The sequence below is a fragment of the Gigantopelta aegis genome, chromosome 9 (genome assembly GCF_016097555.1).
Source record: "Gigantopelta aegis isolate Gae_Host chromosome 9, Gae_host_genome, whole genome shotgun sequence".
Taxonomy (NCBI): Eukaryota; Metazoa; Mollusca; class Gastropoda; order Neomphalida; family Peltospiridae; genus Gigantopelta; species Gigantopelta aegis.
The window spans coordinates 9,589,386-9,606,303 of record NC_054707.1 but is presented as its reverse complement, the minus strand read 5'-3'; the positions used below and the strand labels follow the sequence as shown (position 1 = coordinate 9,606,303).

At 36.7% G+C, this 16,918-nt stretch overlaps 1 protein-coding gene across 1 annotated transcript in view; it reads right to left on the bottom strand.

Moving 5' to 3' along the window:
- Positions 1 to 16,918, bottom strand: part of LOC121380932 — a 116,068-nt gene that overhangs the window by 51,478 nt on the left and 47,672 nt on the right. Inside the window, 2 exon segments of the mRNA XM_041509973.1 lie at positions 2,907 to 3,012; positions 3,015 to 3,127. Of these exon segments, the coding sequence (XP_041365907.1) occupies positions 2,907 to 3,012; positions 3,015 to 3,127 (219 nt within the window).

The window sequence follows — 16,918 nt, the reverse complement described above, 5'->3', positions numbered from 1 at the left end:
TTTGTTTTAAGGATTTACTACAATCAAACATTTGATATTTTTGACACTAAGTCCGAGAGAAAACCTGCTACATTTTTTTTCATCAGCAGCAAGCGATCGTTTATATGCACCAACTCACAGACAGGACAGCCCATACCACAGCCTTTGATATACCAGTTGTTATGCACTGGCTGGGATGAGAAATAGCCCAACAGCAAAGCGATCTTTTATATGCACTTTCCACACAGGACAGCACATACCATGGCATTTGATATTCCAGTTGTGAGGCACTGGTTGGGATATAGGGGGGAATACAATCAGACAATGGGTCCACTGAGGTGATTTGACCCTACGACGTAAGTACCTCGGGCGAGTGCTCTGCCAACTAAGCTAGATCTCATTAGAAATTGCACCTCCCTGTTAAAGAATGGGCAGGACGTAGCCCAGTGGTATAGCGTTCACTTGATGCGTGGTCGGCCTGGGATCGATCCCCGCTGATGGGCCCACTGGGCCATTTCTTGTTCCAGTCAGTGCACCATGACTGGTATATCAAAGGCTGTGGTATGTACTACCCTGTCTGTGAGATGGTGTATATAAAAGAACCCTTGCTGCTAATCGAAAAGAGTAGCCCATGATGTGGCGACAGCAGGTTTCCTCTCTTTTGTCTGTGTGGTCATTAACCATATATAACCGTGAATAAAATGTGTTGAGTGCATCATTAAATAAAACATTTCTTTCTTTCTCCCTGTTAAAGAAGGCTATTTTAATTACTATATTAACAGGCATATCTGATGCTCAATAAATAAAGTTTGTTTTGTTTAACGACACCACTAGAGCACATTGATTAATTAATCATTGGCTATTGGATGTCAAACATTTGGTAATTATGACTCCTAGTCATCGGAGAAAACCTGCTACAATTTTCTCACCGCAGAAAGGGATCTTTTATATGCACTTTCCCACAGACAGGAAAGCACATACCATGGCCGTGTCCAATTGTAGCACACTGGTTGGAATGAGAAAAAACACAATCAGTTGAATGAATTCACCAAGATGGTTCTATCCTTTGACACAAGCACCTCAAGCAAGCACTCAACTGACTGAGCTAAATCCTGTCCGCTGATTAACCACTGTCTCGAGGTTCCACTGAACAAACTTTTTTTTCCCTTTCTCTTCCAACCTTTGTAAACAGATGGTGACAACTCTTATTTACAAGACACCTATATTTTGATAATTTATAATTATTATTTAATCAAATATATGAGGCAATCATTAATTATCATCAAATTTATATCAGAAAATGTATTTAAAAAATCATTTAAAAAAGAAAATACATTTGTCTAGTCTAACATTTTTTAAAGTTCGTTTTTAGGTCTTTTCTGAAGACTTTCTACAATAGAGTTAAAAAAATTAAATAAACTAAAGTTTAATTTAAATATTCTTGATGGTAATTAAATCCACCATATACATGTATATGTATAAAAAAGAATAAATACATTTATTTTTCTGGCATGGACTTAGTACATATAGGTTTTTTCTACTGGGTGATTTTTCAGGCTGTCGTTCACCTAAATACATACCCACTTGTACATGTATAGAAACAATTGATAATATCCTTTCAAATTTTTCCAGTTAATAGCAAGGTATCTTTTAAATGCACCATCCCATGGACAGGACAACATATACCACGGTTTTTGATATACCAGTCATTGTGCACTTGCTGGGACGAGAAATAGCTCAATGGGCCCACCAACAGGGATCGATCTTACATCGCCCGTGGATCAAGCAAGCATTTTATCACTGGGATACATCCCGTCTCTTTTACCCTATACAGACAGTTATAGGCATATTACTGATCTAACAAGCCATTGTCCACTGACTTTGTGAAATCAAGTTTTATTTTGCCAGCACAATTATCCCGTCAGTGGTTCAGAAACATAAGCAGCTTTCCTCTGTCTTAGTGTGGATAATAGCTGATCTTCTTAAAGAAACGTTTTACATCAAGTGGTTTCTGTCACTCCAATCACAAGTCCGTATTGTGACGATTGATTTCTTCTCCTTTGTGGAGATCATGTTAGCTTCACGTAAAGGGACATGTGGTTCAGTTATCAGACACACAAAAGTGACTGAATATATATAAGGTCTTGTCTTGCACATATGCACATATGCACCAGTTCTGTTAGCATTTGACTACTTTACATTTCGTAAAGTAGTCAAATGCTAACAGAACTGGTGCATATGTGCATATGTGCAAGACAAGAAATTATGCAGGAGTATCGAGATTATGTCAAGCAAAGTTTCTCAGGGGTTTGAGTCATAATCTCCTAGAAAATATATTCAAGAAAAAAAACACTATTTGAGCAGAGGGTTTTTGTTCGACCCCCGAAATGGATGACACCCAATCTCATCTCTAAACAAACAGCCATAACCAATGACTCCCAACATTTCTGACAATATTCTGACTGAGATGCTACACTCTGTTAGTCAGAAGATGTGTACATATACCTGGATTAAACAATATTTATTAACCAGCATATATGCAATATAGAGATTGTAAACCTGGAAATTAAGAAAATGGCCATTGCAAAAAATATATCAAGGAAAACTATTCTCCACAGCATTTTTGCAGTTAATGTGTAAAAAAGAGAGAGAGAGAGAGAGAGAGAGAGAGAGAGAGAGAGAGAGAGAGAGAGAGAGAGAGAGAGAGAGAGAGAGAGAGAGAGAGACAGAGACAGAGAGACAGAGAGACAGAGACAAAGACAGAGAGAATTGTTTAGATATTCTTAGAAATAGGCAAAAGAGAAACCACTGAAGGGTTGAGACATCTGTAAACATATACTATTTATACTAAAATCCTGGACAGACTTGAATATGCAGGTATTTTCTTAGTACGGTTTGGATCACCACATATAATAAAGTGTACACACCTCGAATCTATGGAGATCTGGCTTGTTTTTCCATTCGGCTGTATGAACTCCAGTTCCACCTTCTCATCCATCACCTCATTCATGTTGACATCATCAGTGGGCTCCGAGGGTATGAGAGAGGAGGGGGGCCGCTGCCATTGTTCTGGGCAAGGTGGTGTTTCTTGCCCACCCCAGCGGGAGGGGGGCTTGACCCCCTCTTCACCGTACTGCTCATACCTTTCCTGTGAACAAAACAAATAACTTTAATACAAGAATAACTTAAAGGCAGAGTGAACTGTAAGCAAATTTTAAAGGTGCAGTCTCACAGTTGCATTATGAAATTTTATATTCATATTAATTCTTGATATGATATTTAAAGATTATACCTTGAATTAAATGCCAATACAAATTTACAATCAAATAATTTCATTTACAGTTACATGTATTTAGAAATTTATATTGTTGGAAAATGTAATAAAGAGCTAAAAAGTTGGCTTTTTTCACGAGAATCAAAGCGGATTCCCATGGAAACAGTCTACGTGAATACTCCGATTTTAAACATTTCAAGAACTTTATCAACAGTGTTAGTATATAGAATTCTGTCATATGCTGCTCACTGTATATGGATTAAAAAAACAAACCCACCTTACCATATATATAAATAAATATATATATATATATATATATATATATATATATATATATATATAAATAAATATATATATATAATGTTTGTTTTGGTGGGGTTTTTTTTACTAACAGTTTTGTTAGTTAGTTAGTGTTTTTAGGTGTCTTACTAGCCCTAAGTTCAGCCAGCAAACATTTCGCTAACGTTCGCAAACTATTCGATTGGTTCCCAATGTGGCCATTTGGTTTACCGTGAACCACACAAACCAGTCTGGCAGACAATTTTCTGCTCGGTCTAGCTGAATGCAGCCCATTACTTTTCGAAGATTGCCTATTCATAAACAGCGCATAGGATACCTTTGCCGATATATTTTGCGCATTGGTTCAATGTTTGTATGGATATTTCTGAAGCATATTTCTACAACCGACAGAAACATGTAATGATTAAAAAGAGCAGGTAATTCAAGGTTAGGAACATAATATCCGTGAACTAACATAGAAATGTTTGGTGTATTAGTAAATTTGGGAACACTTAATTACTGTCTATTGTTATTATGTAAAAATTTAACAAATATATTCCTATCAGTTCTCTTCATTTGCAATTTGGTTCATAGAAATGGGCCAACCACTGCTTGACTCCAGGCCAGACTAGTCTCGATAAACCACTATGTTTCGAACATGCACGGATTCGAATGTGTGCTACGCTTTTGAAGCCAGTTTAAACTAAAGCTTGATGACCTGACTATTTTTTTTATATATATATATTTTTTAATTCGGTAATGTTTTACTCACTGATTTTTCAATTTAATAAATTTTTGGAAATATTTCACGCGAATCCAAATAGATTAGGATGTTTTATTCTTGCGCAAATCCTGGCGCGAATCAGATTCAGAGATTCGCACGAATTTTTAGCCCTGTAATAAGGGTGACCACATTATAGTGGTTAAGATACCACTAGAACACACTGGTCTATTTATCACCAGTATGATAGACTTTTTATGGTCAAAGATTCAGTGAAAAGCAGTTTAGTGGCCTATGCTGAGATGCAATATCAGGCCATAGGATTTCAAATTTCAAGGGAAACACTTTTTCGGTTCTGTGCTTTGTGATCATGCGAAACCATCAGATTGATTTGTGTTTTAAAAAAAAACAATTAAGATATATATTATTTTAGTTGAATAGTTGTACTCGATATAATAATCATGGAAAATGAAATTTCAGTTCAATGATTTTACCGACACGCTACCGAAATGACTGTTTCCGTGAAATCAGAGTGCCTGCAACATATTACAATTTTGATATTCTTGAGTTTATTATGCAAACATTATATTTATTATCGATAAACTTGCAGTTACGTATCACAAATAAACATAAAAAATGGCAAACTATGACACTAGCAACTTTGAAAATGAACCTTTAATTTATAATATATATTGAGAACATTGTCTGTCAAGCCTGTTTAGTTGGGTACATCTATTAAATAACCATTTACCTGAAGATGTCACTATACTACATGTATCTCCCAAATCATTTAATATAGTACAAACTAACCTGTATTAAGCAACCACTCGTCTTAAGAAACCACCATATTTTTTACCAACTCCATCTAATATAGTACCATAGAACAGACCGTGTATCATGCAATCAGACGTCTTAGAGGCTGTGTGTCTGAAGTAGTTTAAAATGTGCTGAGGTGTCATTAATCAAAAAATTTCCTTCTCTTTTTTTTTTTTTGACTTCCCTGTGTGAGTAACTACATACAAGTCTGACCTCAGAAGTAATGTGAAATGTCATCGAGTCAAAATAGTTTGCATGCAAGTGTACTGAAAACAAACAGATACTCTACTTGTTATATTATACAACATGTAACTGTAATTACTTAACACAATGTCTGTGGGCAGACAGGGTACCCAGTCACAAGTGACTTTTGTCATAAAATAAATTACACAGCATGGAGGTTGGTAAAATGCCAAACTGTGTTCCCTGTACAGACTGTCTACACCAACTTGACCTTTCTGTTACATACAAATATGGAAACATATGTTTTAAAAACCTTTTCCTTTTTTTTTTTTTGAAAGAAAAAACCCAACTTGAATTTGCTTTATATTTTATTATTAAGCTGATATATTTTTTGTTTTAATAAAAATCCTTAGCTTTAAATTTTTTTTTTTTTAAATAGGCCTAATAAAAAAATAGCCCTTCCCCCAAATCCCACCCCACCTGTTTGCTTTAAGTGCTTAATATTTTAAGGACCCCCCCCCCCCCCACACACACACACACACAAAACCCATAATTCATGCACAGTCAGTCAAATAATAGTGTTTTTGTACTTCAACAATTAATTGTATTTAAATATAAAATTTCAAAGTTTCCACTTATGTGAAGATACTGTACTTCGAAAATGGCAACATTGTGCTGGGGTGTTGTTAAAAAACATTCCTTTCTTCCCTGTAACCTTGGCTGCTCATCTACCATATAACATGATCAATTGAGACCCCAGCACAGCAGACTGGATGAAAAACCATGGACAATGGCTAGAAGATGTCAACAGAGGACAAGAGAAGATTATGCCCTTGTATTATCCTTCAGTCCTATAGACGCAGGTACGACAAAACTGGCAACTGTATGTGTATTTGATGAAGCTGACAAAGTGCTATTTATGCATCACTTGTCATACAAACACCACACTCAAAAGCAATATTAACCTACTTTTGCTGCCTTTATTGTTGACGTACCCTTTTGTAAGGGGACAGTGTTTGAAGAGTCTTGGCGGGGCAAGATGGATTTGTTAAAGAGATGAAACCCAATAGCTGGAGACATCTGTGAACATTTTCCTTTACCAGTTCACGAAGATGTTTCAGACTCACCCTTTTTCTACATAAGTATTTGTATTTTTATTGATGTAAGATTTCTGTCACAAAATTTTAATATTTAAATGTATGTCTGACATTATTAAGCAGCAAAAGTTTCCGGATAAGCGTGTGAGATCGTGATCGTTTGAAGTTGAATAAGTCCATATATACATGAAAGATACAAAATCTGTCTTAATCAGACCAGGAAGATACCGTTTAATTTTTTCTAAATATTTCTTGTAACTTGTTCAAAATTTCAGTTTTTGTTGACCTTAATGTATCAAGTGCATAATAAAAACATGCCAAATTAGACAATTTGTTTTTTTTAGAATACCTAATGTCAAATGGTATTTGTATTACAAATGACAAACATTATTGAAAAACAAAACAATAGCAAGTAAATAAATAAAGTTTATTTTGTTTAACAACACCACTAGAGCACAATGATTTATTAATCATCGGCTATTGGATGTCAAACATTTGGTTATTCTGATATATAGTCTTAGAGGAAACCCGCTACATTTTTCCATTAGTAGCAAGGGATCTGTTATGTGCACCATCCAACAGACAGGATAGCTCCTACCATGGACTTTGACATTCCAGTTGTGGTGCACTGGCTAAATATTTCATTTACTCATTCACTGAAAACCCCTGAAATAATTGAAAAACCAATACATCAGGATAACTAGAATGAACAAGTCAAATTAGGAAGTTTCATTACAACAGACAAATCAAGCATCCACAGTATTGTTAATGTACATGCTACGTCTGTACCTACTCAGTCTTTATAGGTATTGTGATCCAGGGTGAGAAAATATAACACTACTTGGGTGTAAATATAATTATGTTTAGTATTTGTTGCATACTGACATTCAATTAAAATAAAACAACATATTCTGGCATTAAAAATGTGGGGTTTTGTTTCTACGATTCAAATGGAATATTACTGCCAAATTCTTATGATTAAAAAATATATGAAACAACGAACATACCACTGAAAAATGTAATAAAAATGTTGTTTTTACCTTGGACGCAAACAAAACTACTAAACGACAGAAATGTTCCAACTGCCTAAACTGCTACGTGAATACAGCAGGAAGTTCACAACATATAACAAGTAGATTTCCATTCACATATGGGAGATACATAATATTATGTAAATAGTGTCACCGACATACGAACAAGTGACAAAATAGCAGAATAACAATATCACCAGTGCAGAATGATGACACATTTTTACAATACATGGTAACACAAATTCTGGGAGGGTGGAACCGAGTAAGTAGCTAGGAACAAATGATAAAACAGTTTTCGCCATCACTGAAGTCGAGGCAAGCTGAAGATCACTCACTTGAAATGGTGATAAGCAAGCAACCAATCTCCTTATTAATTTTATATGCAATGTGTGAGTCATCAACTATTTACTAAATAGAGTAGAATCCCATTGGGTCAAACTCAGAAAGGTTGAATACACTGCAATACCTGAACCAAAAATGAAGTCCCAAGTTACATTTACATGTTACTGACCGAATGGTTAGGTTGAACTACCCGGTGGGATGAACTCTTGTTCGAGCACCGACGGGGTAAAATTTAAGCCAACAGGATTTAACTGTACATGCAAAATGGCAAAGGTTTTAATTCATGTATTTGTTTTGTTGTATTTCTTGTTTTGTTTTTTTTAAATTTGTAATACTGAAAGAAGTACAAGTTAAACTTCAAGTAAAACATATTAGACATGTTATTACAAGGCTAAGTATATACACAGTGTGCCTAAGCCTTTCCACGTGAGTGAGAAGTGGAGTGCTAGTCATCGCTTGCCTCTCCTGGTGGAGATTGAACAAACGTTGAACTTTGGAAAATGTGCACTATTGTACAGACTGTTGATATAGCTGTTATTTGATCTCAAGTATATGCACACAGTAACCAATTTTTGTCATAGACAGTGCAAGATGCCAGCAGATGGAGGAGACACTAATATATTATTAATTAACTTTCTAATGTTGGAGGGGCAAACGGCACCCCCCCCCCCCCCAATCCCCCACCGACTGCCTCCCCTGCCCATGTTTCTATCACTGCACTAGTTAACCAGATTAATGTACTGGGGTGTAATCACACAATATTTTCTTCCACTACACTGGTTACCCAGATTAATGTTCTGGGGTGTTGTTACACATTCCTTTCTTCCACCACAAATTACTCAGATTAATGTGCTGGGGTGTTATTTCACATTCCTTTCTTCCACCACAAATTACTCAGATTAATGTGCTGGGGTGTTGTTACACATTCCTTTCTTCCACCACAAATTACTCAGATTAATGTTCTGGGGTGTTGTTACACATTCCTTTCTTCCACCACAAATTACTCAGATTAATGTGCTGGGGTGTTATTTCACATTCCTTTCTTCCACCACACTGGTTACCCTGGTTAATGTGCTGGGGTGTTGCTACACATTCCTTTCTTCCACCACAAATTACTCTGATTAACGTGCTGGGGTGTTATTTCACATTAATTTCTTCCACCACACTGGTTGTGCTGATTAATGTGCTGGGGTGTCATCACCTATTCCTTTTTTTCATCATAACAGTTATACATTCCTTTCTTCGATTGCACCGGTGCTCTCTACTTGATGATGAGTCCAGTGAGAGAAAAACCACCGAGTACTCCACCTCTCCAAACACTAACGAAATAACAAAATACCTCGGCTGCCATCACACACACGAGAACCCCACCGTGGGCAAAATACTAAAACCTGCCGCTATGTGGACTATTGTATCTACCTACCGTGGAATCCGCCCGTCAAAGAAGTGACGCAGTGTGGACACACGGGGAATATTTGACACATTTAGCATAGAATCCAGGAAAAGAACCCACTGTTATTGAGGATGTACTGTTGACAATTGTACGTGGATATGTTTAGTTTACCTGTAATCAATGTTTACAAATTTCAAAAGGTGTGTATATATGTGCTTAGGAGATGGCGTGACTGTGTAATTATAAATTGCTTACAGAATTGCTTTGTTACTTGTTGACAAACGAATGATTGATATTTCATTTATTGTTGTACATTTATTTCTATCTACGTATACATGATTTGCCTGTTAAACATCACTGTTAAACATCACTGTAAAAAAGTGAAAAGAAATGAATGAATTGGTAACACTCCACCACATTGGCAGCTACTTTCCATTAGCAGCAAGAACAGCACATATCACATAAATCAAATGTAGACATAAAACATCTTGAGGGTGGAATTTTAAAAATCTAATAAGAAAGAGCCATATATCAGAACTGTATTTGATACTTATACACCAAGTATAACAAACATACAGAGCATGAGGTAACATCAAATATGTCTTTCTATATTTAATCTTTATGTCTACTATGATGGGACGTTGCTGTATTTAGCAACATGTATACCTGACTTAAACACCAAGAAGTGTTCTGTCCAGTTAACAAGTCGTCAGATTACAGCTACTTGACACATATAGACAAGCTATCAATACTTAAACATCACGTGAGGTACACTGTAAATCATGTATCTATATAGTCTGTCCCACCTTACTACAAAAATATTTTTGTAAATAATTTCAATTTGGTTTGATGTAAAAGTATTTTGGAAATGACAAAAAAAGGGCTATTTTTTGTGTCCAATTTAGAAAACAATCGGTTCAGAAACAAATAGCTTGTAGTAAATTCCCTAATATGGAAAAAGGTGTTCCCTGTGGGAAGAACTATAGTGATGTCCACGTAATCTTTCAGTCCTGGGCCCTGTTTTATGAAGTGAACTTAAAGCTAAAATCACCTAAGGGCATAAGGTAGCTACACACTTAAGTTGCTCTTACCATTAAGATCGCTTCGTAAAATGGAACCCTGAAAAATAGGGGTTGGGATGTAGTTCAGTGGTAGTGTGCTCGCCTGAAATATATGGACTCAGGGTGTTTTGGAGTTTTTTCGCTTTTCCAACTAGTGCTGCTATATTGGTAGGAGTAGCAAATTGCTTTATAAATACACACATCCCAGTGCATTCAATTACATTTGACTAAGCCCACAACTAAAAGCTGATGGGGAATGGCAGGTGTGTGGCACTGATAGCCACAAGAGACAAGCACCTGTCACAGTTGGAGAGACAAGGACTAGGATGTGGAGGTGGACAGCAAAAGAAGTTGAAAGATAGGAAGAATTGCCAGATTGGAAAGAAATGAGATGGAATTCAAAGGAGAGAAACGAAAGGGGGCAGTGGGATAAAAAAAAAATAAAAAAAAATAATACAAAAATAATTATTAAATATTTCGATGGATGGATGGATGGATGGACGGATGGGACAGACAGACTTCATTGCTTAATAAAGCTGCAAAATACTTAGTTTGATTTCATGATCAATAAGACATACAAGTTTTCACAAGATATAATTTTACAAAACAAGTGAATTTCCCATGTTAGTATCTGACCTTAGATATGGTCAGATACCATTGGAAGTTCACAAGTTTCATAAAAAAAATGTTATTGAGCAAAAATGAGTGAGGTATTTTATTTATTTCCCACTATCAAATGATTAAAATATTTACAATTAATTTCAGCTTTACTCAATGAGATATGCAAATTCACACAGTGATGATGGCATTACTTTTTTTGTTCTTTCTTTTCGTTTCAACTCTTGCCATACATTGTTACCATTGCTAGTAGATAGTAGTCTATTCCTCGTGTCACAACTGTGTCTGTCTTAACCTGTCATGTACATACAACAGACAGATCAGGAAAACAGCGGACAAATAAAGAAAAATAGTGTCAAAGTTTGTGTCTTTACTCCTCTTGGCTGTCTATCAGCATTGACGGAACACTGACAAACAAAGCGGGGGAAAACAACTGTCCCCCGATTGACTGAGAGCAACACATTGACACCTCGATCCAACAGGTATACCGCGAAAAGCAACATTGACATACACCCAGGTGTACACAGCAAGAACACCACTGGGTGTTTTAAATAGACCAGCTTCAATCAGCTCCATTGTCACTGTCAAATGAAACACTCTACAGTGCTGAAATCATTTCAACTGACACACTTTTAAGAAGTGGAAAGGAAAGAAAATGGTTTATTTAACAACACACTCAACACATTTTATTTACGGTTATATGGCGTCAGACATATGGTTAAGGACCACACAGATATATTGAGGGAGGAAACCCGCTGTCACCACTTCATGGACTACTCTTTTCGATTAGCAGCAAGGGATCTTTTATATGCACCATCCATAGACAGGATAGCACATACCACAGTACTTGATGTACTAGTCATGGTATACTGGTTGGAGTGAGAAATAGCCCAATGAGTCCACTGACGAGAATCGATCCCAAACTGACCGTGCATCAAGCAAGTGCTTTACCACTGAGCTACGTCTCGCCCTCTATTTTAAGAAGTGTTTTACTTTACTGTTTCTCCCATATTTTTAATCACAGTATAATATAGACATTAAATAAGACACTTATAAAGACTAGTTTTTAGGCAGTGTAATTTAATTTTTAGTACTCTCCTTTTTCAAATTGGCAAAAAACTCCTTTTTTCTCAACATGTGGTACTTTTATTGCAATGATTTTTTTCCCCCACCCATCGCCCAGTTTCGAAATTTATTTTTAATGAGAATCTACCATTTAATTTATAAAAAAAGAAAGAAAGAAATGTTTTATTTAATGATGCACTCAACACATTTAATTTACAGTTGTATGGTGTCAGACATATCATTAAGGACCACACAGATTTTGAGAGGAAATCCATTTTCGCCACTACATGGGCTACTCTTTCCAATTAGCAGCAAGGGATCTTTTATTTGCACTTCCCACAGGCAGGATAGCACAAACCATGGCCTTTGTTGAACCAGCTATGGATCACTGGTCGGTGCAAGTGGTTTACACCTACACATTGAGCATTGCGGAGCACTCACTCAGGGTTTGGAGTCGGTATCTGGATTAAAAATCCCATGCCTCGACTGGGATCTGAACCCAGTACCTACCAGCCTGTACCTAACCATGATGCTACCGAGGCCGGTAATTTATAAAAGCCTTAAAGCATTTTTACCACTGACTTACTCCTTGCTTAGATCATTAATTATGGGAAATTCCATGTGCTTCTGGTTGCCTGGGTGTTTGTAATACATTGTAGTTCAAAATGCATTTCATGCAAAACAAAATCATCATATACAGATACCTCATGCACAAAAACATTGACCATCTTTCAAAAATCAGCCACTGACTAAACAATGTGCTGGGGTGTCACCACAGAAACAGTTACCATCTTTCAAAAATCAGCCACTGACTAAACAATGTGCTGGGGTGTCACCACAGAAACAGTTACCATCTTTCAAAAATCAGCCACTGACTAAACAATGTGCTGGGGTGTCACCACAGAAACAGTTACCATCTTTCAAAAATCAGCCACTGACTAAACAATGTGCTGGGGTGTCACCACAGAAACAGTTACCATCTTTCAAAAATCAGCCACTGATTAAACAATGTGCTGGGGTGTCACCACAGAAACAGTTACCATCTTTCAAAACTCAGCCACTGATTAAACAATGTGCTGCAATGTCACCACAAATATTCCCCCCACCCCCCACCCCCTTCTTTTCAGCATATTATCAACAAGTTGAACATCATCAAATGCATTCTGACGCAAGTATACAAACTTAAAAAACATGTAATACCTGATAAACTTGAATAGCTTCCACTTTGTTGAGCCGCCATTTTAACTAGCGTGTAACGAGGAGCATTATGTAACACGCTCTTTCCACAGAGTAAACACAGAGGATTTTATTTACATCATAAGAATGGCCAAGTCAAATATTATATCACTAAACGAACTGTCACAAATCAAGGTCACAGGCATGCTACTCCACCCACAAGTTGAATGATTAAAGCAAATCTCTCCATGTTCCTGTTTGCCCACAGTCACACAAGCCCAATCTGTACACTTAATGATGTATTGCGGTTTACTCTCATGACCCATCTGTACACTTATAGTCTTAATTATGTATTGCCATTTACCCGTAGTTTCATGTTGTTGGTTTTTTTTTTACATCTACCAAGTACATGTCATGAGTGTTTCGTACAATAATGTGAATTGGATCTGAACTGAAACTGTTAACAAACTGCATCTTGATATGTTGTATTACATGTATTTCAACATGCTTGGTGGAAGAGCTTCAAAATGGCATGTGGGAGGTTGTGGTTTCAGTAAATGATGTGTTGAAATTCGATATACTTTTATCTATACTATTGTATTACTGTAAAACTTCTCATACCCAATATACATGTAGTTCACAAACTGTGATGAACACATCTGTTAGCTATCTGGGTTGTTCATAAAGGGAAGGGAGGGGAAAGAAAAGAAGAAAACTAGAAAGAAAAGGAAGGAATATTTGTATTAAGACTCCTCAGAACACATTTTAAATTTTAACTAGGACTATTTGGGGCAGGATCTAGCTCAATGAGTAGAGCACTCCAAGGTGTGTCAGTCGAAGGATTGACCACTTGGTGGACCCATTATCTGACTGGGTATTTCATCCCAATCATGCAGTTCCCCATGACTGGTAAATCACAGGCTGTGGGAAAGTACAAATAAAAGATCCCTTGCTACTAATGAAAAAAATGTATCAGCTTTCCTCTAAAATTACATGTTAGAATTATCAAATATTTGACATCCAGTAGCGGATGAGAATATAAATCAATATGCTGTAGTGATGTCATTAAAAAAAAATTTAACTTTTTTTTTTTTGGTGTCTAACATTTGATTACTTGTGACTCACAACTGTCTAGGCATAAGCCAGCTTTTTCAGATTGTTCACCTTAAATCACTTACAAATTTTAATATCACTATTCAATATGGCATTAATTTTGGCTTCTCTTCTACCATTTCTGTTTACATTTACAATTTGTATGGAAACCATATTTAATAGAGTACAGCAATTTCATGGGGTGGTCACAATACAAGCATGTTTTATTCCATTTGAATGAGCTGCTTGTACCACGGTACTTGGTGAACTACAATGTCTCATCTGGAAACAATATTTAATTGTTTAAGCAATATTTATTCCATCAAAATATGCTAGGAATTGATCAAATATGTCAGCAATTGCATTACTCAGCTGACTTTAAAGACCATCCTAAGTCCAATCCCTACATATCGCAATAAGAATATTTCTGAAGCAAAAAATATCAAGATTAAAATAAAAGGTAGTCAGGGCTTTCACATATTTGACCACTATTAGCAGAATTATATTAAAAATTATAAATATATAAATACATGTACATGTACCTATGTATTCTGAAATACAACAATAAAAATAAATAAAATAATTATGCCATTCATTTTTTTTCCAATGTAGCTGTAACCTGTGTATAACAGTTCACTGAGTAAATAGGAAGGAATGTTTTATTTAACAACACACTCAACACATTTTATTTACGGTTATATGGCATCAGACATAAGGTTAAGGACCACACAGATACTGAGAGAGAAAACCCACTGTCGCCACTTCATGGGCCACTCTTTTCGATTAGCAGCAAGGGATCATTTATATGCACCATCCCACAGACAGGATAATACATATTATACCAGTTGTGGAGCACTGGCTGGAACGAGAAATAGCCCAATAGGTCTACCGATGGGGATCAATCCTGGACCAACCATGCATCAAGTGAACGCTTCACCACTGGGTTACGTCTGCCCCAAGTAAATAGGAGTTGGAAGATATCAGCAATTGGAGGTGGGGGAAAGACTCAGTAATTCACCTTTTAATTGGAGAGGGGGAAGGGCGACCTATCATGACTTCAACATCAGAATGGGGGGAGGGGGCGGTGGTTATGTTCATCACCCTTCTCCACTTTTGATACCTATGTAGTATTCATTTTTATTTGTTATTTTAAACATGATTTTTCATAAAATAATTTTTTAAAAAGGAAAACAGATATGGCTTTTATTATTAAGAATCAATGGGGGTTATACAGTACATATTTTGTCTAATGAATATAGACCATCACTAAAACACTTTAATATACGGTATGTCAATCTTTCTAACTATATCCACACAAGCTAGCCCAACTGTCATGGCAACCTCACATTTACTTATGTATCTTATGTATCCATGTTGACTGTGAAAACAGGCGAACGTGTTGTTAATTACTTCGAATCAATGACTAAATGAGCGACAATTGGCTAATGTTGAACTGTCTCCAGCCTCTGTTGACCGACGGACCATCATCTCCAGACGTAAGACGAACACCAACATTCTCAGCCCATGACACACACCACAGCCACATCGCCATCACAATGCCATCCTGTGTTCTACGGCAGCGGTGTGGCGGCACACAGCAAACAGCTCAGAGAGCAATTACAACATCAAATACACTTGATACGCCAGGTAAGCCAGTAAGTGGTGCCATTACAAGTCTTATATAGAAGAGAGAAAAAAAATGTAGGGATTGATGGTGGAATTTAGTAGAGTATGGAGGGCAACTTAAGATGAAAGTAATAGGGTGGAAAGACAGGTCACAATTAGATGTGATTGGCATTGCAGGAGGGGCATTTTAGATGTAATTAGTAGACGGGGCAGTTGGGGATTTAACTTTAAGTGCAAACAGTAGTATAGAAGGAAGGTAATGTTTTATTTAACGACACACTTAAAACATTTTATTTACGGTTATATGGCATCAGACATACGGTTAAGGACTACACAGATATTGAGAGCGGAAACCCGCTGTTGCCACTGCATGGGCTACTCTTTTCAATTAGCAGCAAGGGATCTTTTATATGCTCCATCCCACAGACAGGATAGTACTGTACATGCTACAGCCTTTGTTACACCAGTTGTTGAGCACTGGCTGGAACGAGAAATAGCCCAATGGGTCCACGGATGGGGATCGATCCTAGACCGACCGTCCAGGCAGGCAGGCAGGCAGGCAGGCAGGCAGGCAGGCAGGCTGACAGACAGACAGAACTATTGTTCTCTCTGATTGGACTGGTAGGGGACTAACAGCTGAGATGTTATAAATGGAGTGACATTGTGGCAAAAAGTGCTGGGTCGTTATCAAATTCACTGAGTTAAGAGAAACACCCAACGACCACTGTAAGACATAAATCACCAGGTTTGAGTAATTTCACTTAACCGTCACCTCTTGAGTACAATTTAAATAGAATATTTTTCTACGAAATTTGGATCATACAATAATTGACATGTCATCAATATACATGTAACATAACAGACATTTGAAGACTAGTGAAGTAGGTAAGACACAGGGATGTAAACACATGTAATATAATAGACATCTGAGGACTAGCGACGTAGATAAGACACAGGCATATAAACACATGTAACATAACAGACATTTGAGGACTAGCGAAGTAGATAAGACACAGGTATATAAACACATGTAACATAACAGACATTTGAGGACTAGCGAAGTAGATAAGACACAGGTATATAAACACATGTAACATAACAGACATTTGAGGACTAGCGAAGTAGATAAGACACAGGTATATAAACACATGTAACATAACAGACA